This window comes from Tasmannia lanceolata, unplaced genomic scaffold, assembly GCF_043159265.1.
Source record: "Tasmannia lanceolata isolate RefF3 unplaced genomic scaffold, GAP_Taslan_0.1 ptg000005l, whole genome shotgun sequence".
Taxonomy (NCBI): domain Eukaryota; kingdom Viridiplantae; phylum Streptophyta; class Magnoliopsida; order Canellales; family Winteraceae; genus Tasmannia; species Tasmannia lanceolata.
In genome coordinates, this window is record NW_027518682.1 from 4,828,784 (window position 1) to 4,833,942 (window position 5,159).

At 39.9% G+C, this 5,159-nt stretch overlaps 1 protein-coding gene across 2 annotated transcripts; it reads right to left on the minus strand.

The window, feature by feature from the left end:
* Positions 1 to 2,838: 2,838 nt before the first annotated feature.
* On the minus strand, positions 2,839 to 4,933 carry LOC143877181 (BOI-related E3 ubiquitin-protein ligase 1-like). Of its 2 annotated transcripts, none has more exons than XM_077379069.1 (4): positions 4,324 to 4,933; positions 4,108 to 4,210; positions 3,725 to 4,008; positions 2,839 to 3,609 (listed from the first exon to the last, which is right to left on the minus strand). In XM_077379069.1, the coding sequence occupies exons 2-4, from the start codon at positions 4,187 to 4,189 to the stop codon at positions 3,085 to 3,087; spliced, it is 891 nt and encodes a 296-aa protein (XP_077235184.1). In that variant the 5' UTR covers positions 4,190 to 4,210; positions 4,324 to 4,933; the 3' UTR covers positions 2,839 to 3,084. The 2 variants fall into 2 exon arrangements, with proteins under 2 accessions (XP_077235184.1, XP_077235183.1); XM_077379068.1 differs by having other exon boundaries at positions 3,725 to 4,011; positions 4,324 to 4,932.
* Positions 4,934 to 5,159: the final 226 nt, after the last annotated feature.

A 5,159-nucleotide genomic window follows, 5' to 3' on the forward strand; every position in this document is an offset into this window, starting at 1 on the left:
AAACTGTTAGCAAGTCTTCCAAATTGTTCAATCAAACAGGTCATTAGAGATTTGTGGAGGATTTGAATAGCTTTAGCAAGTACATCCAAAGTGTTACGTGCCTAATTAGCCGTAACACAAATAAACAAAAAAAAAAGAGAGAAGAGGAAGAAAGAGGTTGAATCGAGGCAACCAGACCAAAACAGCTCAATTCGAGAGGAGCCACGACTCTCCTAAACAAAGTCTCATTTGCTGGAAATTTTTCTTCTTCCCCTCCATTTCATTGAATTGCTTCTACATAAATACAAGCAAGAGGGAGTGCCACATCACAAGCACACTTACCCACTAACAAGACACATCATAAATAACTAACTCCCACTACCCTAAACACATTAGCCATAACTAACGGCCATTACACTAAAACACAAATCCACCGCTATGCACTAACTAACCCCACATACATCCTAAGAAAATACACATAACACAGAGACAGTGAAAGAGCCTACAGTACCAGCAACAAGAAGCAATACAAAGAAACCTCACTAGTAAATTAGGGGTTCACGATGTTGGGTTGCAAAATAGAACCCAAACCTCGTAAGACTACTTGCCCACTACTCTACATGTCAGTCCCTGGTCGAGGTGGCACCCTTTAACTATACTATGAAAAAATCTTTAAAACTACTATGAAAAAAATCTTTCAAAGTAGTGTGGGTCTCTCTCTCTCTCTCTCTCTCTCTCTCTCTCTCTCTCTCTCTCTCTCTCTCTCTCTCTCTCTCTCTCTCTCTCTCTCTCTCTCTCTCTCTCTCTCTCTCCAAGGGAGCAACCATGAAACTACTAACCCATTCTTGACAACCAAACACACCATCATGAGGTTTATCACTACTCGACCGTGTGATTACTATCCCTCTACTATACCAGTTGACTACTGACCCACTACTCTACTAGGACACATGTAGTGCATCCAAATAGATCATGTTCGTTTTTTATTTTGAGAAGTGATCGACTCCAAAACCGATTGTTCTCAATATCCAAAAGGAACAGGGCCTAATATCTGATATTTAGAACTATCAAGATCTAAATATCTAATATTCCGCGTCAAATGTTCACATTTCATGTCGGTCAATACTCAATGTTGGCCAAGGTTCTAAATATGGCAAAGATATTAAGATATGGATATATCTGCCCATATAATATCAATATTCCCCGAAATCACCTATATATTCTGATATTCTAACAGGCTCTGTTCACTTCTTTTCCCTGGTGTTGTTTTCCCTGAAAAACAGCATATTTTTCCCCTGACAAGACCTTGACAATACAGAATTCTGTGTTCACTTCTTTTCCAGGAAAAATTATTATCAGATGTGGAATTTCTTATTTAAAAGCTGAAAATAACATGGAAATTGACTTTTTCCCTCTTACTCGAGATTTGGTTTCCTATTAAATATATTGGAAAGAGACTTTCCAAGGAAAACGAAACATTTTCCTTGACAGTTTTCCTGGATTCCTTTTCCTTCTGCCATGTCACCTGGAAAGGAAAATGAAATCCTTTCATTTCCTTTCTGAGGAAAAGAAGTGAACAGACCCATAGATTAAAAAGTTTTTTTTTTTTTTTTTTTTTTTTGCAAATTATTCTGAATTTCTTTGTTCCAATTCCGCTTAAAATTGCTCTCTTTTATCCCCGCAATACACTCAATTGATCAGACGGTTAGAATCATCCATCTAAATGATTTTTCCAAGACTTGATCTAATGCTAGCAACTTAGCCCCATCAGAGGGACCTATCAATTCATAATCGCACAACCCATGTGTGCAATCTGCAGATGATCCACATTCATTACGAAAGGCTATCCATGTTGATCAGACGGTTAGGATCATCTTTATGACATGATCTATTGTTAGGGCCAATATAGGGACCTTTCTAAATAAAAATCAGACCGTCCATTTACGCTGCACCACTTTCTGATGCACAAATGTTGACTTTGATTTTGTCAAAACAAACGCTCTAGGCTTTAGGGCCCACAGTTTGGTGAACCACCTAAGGTTAAATGGTACATCCTCGTGAGCACCGACTGAAACCCAACCCCAAAACATATAGGCCCATTCACGGGGCCTTGAAAGTCCTATTGTATACGATCTAAATCCTAGGTTTTAAAAGCTTAAACCTGGGTTTTACAATCCTGAAAATGTACAATTCAGGTTTTAGCTTATAAAGTCAAGGTTTTAGCTTGTAAAATCAGGGATACAAAATCCACGTATCCAAATGGCCAGGCTCTCTTTTGGATTTTCAAAATTGATTGGGCATTTGGTTTGCAGCTGTAGAATCAAATTTAAGACTCAATTTGATTCGGCATTCCAGAAATAATACACATTATTGGGATGCAGGATCAATTTAAGTCTCAAATTGATTCGACCATGTTTATTATTAACCCACCGAGGCGTTGGCTCTTCGGCATAAAGTCACGGGTTTGCTCCCTGTTGACGAGTGTTCGAATCCCGCCCCCGACTTACCTGATACACGTGGTGAGTGGGTCGTTGCGTGTATCCGTAGGGACTAGTCCTACTCCCAAAGGGGGTGGGGACACTCCTACGTCAACAAAAAAAAATGTTTATTATTATTATATTTTTATTTTTATTTTTGCCAAGAATCAGTATTGGACTAGAAACGATTCTCAAAATCCAAAACAAACATGGCTTTAATTTTGAGTCATATAATCAGTTTTGGGCTAAAAATCAATTTTCCAAAACCAAAACAAACAGGCCGTTAAATGCAAAGAGAGAACAAAAAAAAAAGCAAAATTTAATTACCAAAATAAAAGAATCTGTATTTGGTTCAAATTTATAAAAAAAAAACACACAAAAAGAAAAACAAACCCATAAAAATAAAATAAAAAAAGAGTTGGCCCCACCAACGGGCACCCATGTACATTCCCCGAGCTTTACAAGCTCTTCCTACCAGCACCATACCAGAAAAGAAAAAAGTGCAAAAAAAAAAAAAAAAAAAAAACGATTCGTTTCGGTCCAGGGTTTCGGTCAGCGGAAATATCGGCATTATAAACTTTTCTCTCTTTCTTATTAAAATTGAATTTTTTTTGTTCTTCGCTTCGGATTACGAAAAGTAAACTTCCACGCTGGCACTTCTGACGGAATGGCAGAGAGGGCAACGGTCGAGGGAGGCGTTACATTCAATACAAAGTGAAAGGTGCCGGCACGGTAACAGAACCACCGATACGGGCCGTTTCCGACACGCTTTGCAAACCGGTCCGGCCGATACGTTACGTCCCGGGTCGATATAGGCCGACTCGGCATCGTCGACGGGAAACTCACCCCTGGTGCATCCTAGCTCCTCCCTCTTATCCTGCGCTGCTCCTCCTCCACCCATCATGGCATGCTGAAGCTGAGCCTGGAGAGATATGGCTGTGGCTTCTTGAGCCCTGGTTTTAGCCTCCCAAACGTGCGCCTCGGCTCTAAGATGCGCCACCCTCTCTTCCAGCTCAGCGTTTCTCCGAGTGGCTTTCTCCACTTCTGATTCTTTCTCTCTAAGCCTCCGACTAGCCAATTCCTCCGCTACGCCCAGCAGCGTACGGTAGTGACTCTGGCGTCTCTCTGCTAACGTGCGCCGCAACTGATCACCCTGAAAGACACACCGTTTGTATTAATTTTTTTTTTTTTTTGTTTTTCTTTTCATGGGAACCGATTTACAGGGTGTTAATACCAAAACCAAGAAAGAAAAGTGGATTTTTAATTACCTGGGATTGAATGAATTGATCGATTTCATCTCTTTGTTGTTTGATTTGAGTGGAGATATCTTCTGATAAGAAGGAGAAGATAGAGGAGGGAAGAAGAGATTGATGTTGATTTTGGCCTTCAAAAGCCAACCGAAGGCCTGTAGAAACTAAGGCGGGTTGCTGGTTATGGAGTTGGGACAAATTTACGAACGTTTGAGCGGAAGGTTGAGGTTGTAACGAGAAGAGATTGATAGGACCCATAGAGGGTGAAAGAACTTCTCTTCCTCTTTTGCGTGAATTAGTATCTGCTGATAAATTAAAAACGGCAATGGAAACAAGTTAAGGCCAATCTTATTTCTCACTCTAACAACAAAATTAGGGAAAAGAAACAAAACCCATCTCACCTCCGTTGCTAAACAACATCTGAGATTGATCAAGAAATCCCCCCACTTGATCTTGTAGAGAGAAATCCCCCTTAAGCATCATGTCCTTCCTTCTTGCCCGTTTCTGCAATGACCCACAAAATAAAAAGGCAAAAACCCCATTAGAACTGTAGAATAATGCACAGAGAGAGAGAGAGAGAGAGAGAGAGAGAAAGAGAAAGAAAGAGAGACACGAACCTGTTTAATAGCAAGACATTAGATGGGCATTGTGCTTGAACAGCCATCATAGATATGAGAGAGAGAGAGAGAGAGAGAGAGAGAGAGAGAGAGAGAGAGAGAGTTGAATGATAGTAAGGATAGAGAGATGTGGAGAAGGTTAATAAGAGCAGAGGAGGCGAAGAGGCGGAATCAGCAAGGAAGAAAAAATGAAATGATATAAATCTTTGGTCTGCCTCTTGTTTTCACCACTACCTAATTTCCTTATTTGTTTCTGTCTCTCGCTCACACATTTTCCACATACACAAAGAAGAAGAAAGAGAGATACGTTTCCAACGAATCAGTCCGAGACCAGGTTTCTTCTCTCGCGTGGTGCTTGTTGGCCTGGCCTTCTCTTTTTTCTTTATGAGACAAGTGTTTGTTCGCAACTTAATACCATTCCTAATTAGCGGTGATTAAGTGATTTGATGAGATTAATGGGAACGGGTTTGCCGGTGGGATTGTTTGTATATGGTGGGCATGAGACTCTCGCCAGCTTACCTCTCGCTGTTGAGGAATTTTTGCGTTCAAGCCTCTTTTCCACTTTAGAAATTCTTGTTTTTTTTTTTTCCTTTTTTCTTGGTTTTGAAGTTTCAATATTTACCAAGTAGAATAGAATAGAATAGAATGCTATTTTTCTTTTCATCCATCTCTTTCTTTCTTTTCTTCTTATTGTCACCTTCTTAATTTCAATCTAATTCGTTTTTATTTTAATTCAGGCTCCCCGACAAAGAAAGGGAAGATTGATATGAATAACCTAACAGGAAGAAGAAATAAAGAAAGAGATCGACATTGGGTTTGGAAAGGCATCACGCATT

What these genes read in the sequence shown, in the direction of transcription:
- LOC143877181 (XM_077379068.1), bottom strand. Translation starts at nt 4,189, where the DNA reads ATGATGCTTAAGGGGGATTTCTCTCTACAAGATCAAGTGGGGGGATTT. An exon ending in GATGTTGTTTAGCAACGGAG is followed by an intron (nt 4,012 to 4,107) that starts GTGAGATGGGTT and finishes TTAATTTATCAG; the next exon opens with CAGATACTAATTCACGCAAA. An exon ending in ATCAATTCATTCAATCCCAG is followed by an intron (nt 3,610 to 3,724) that starts GTAATTAAAAAT and finishes TGTGTCTTTCAG; the next exon opens with GGTGATCAGTTGCGGCGCAC.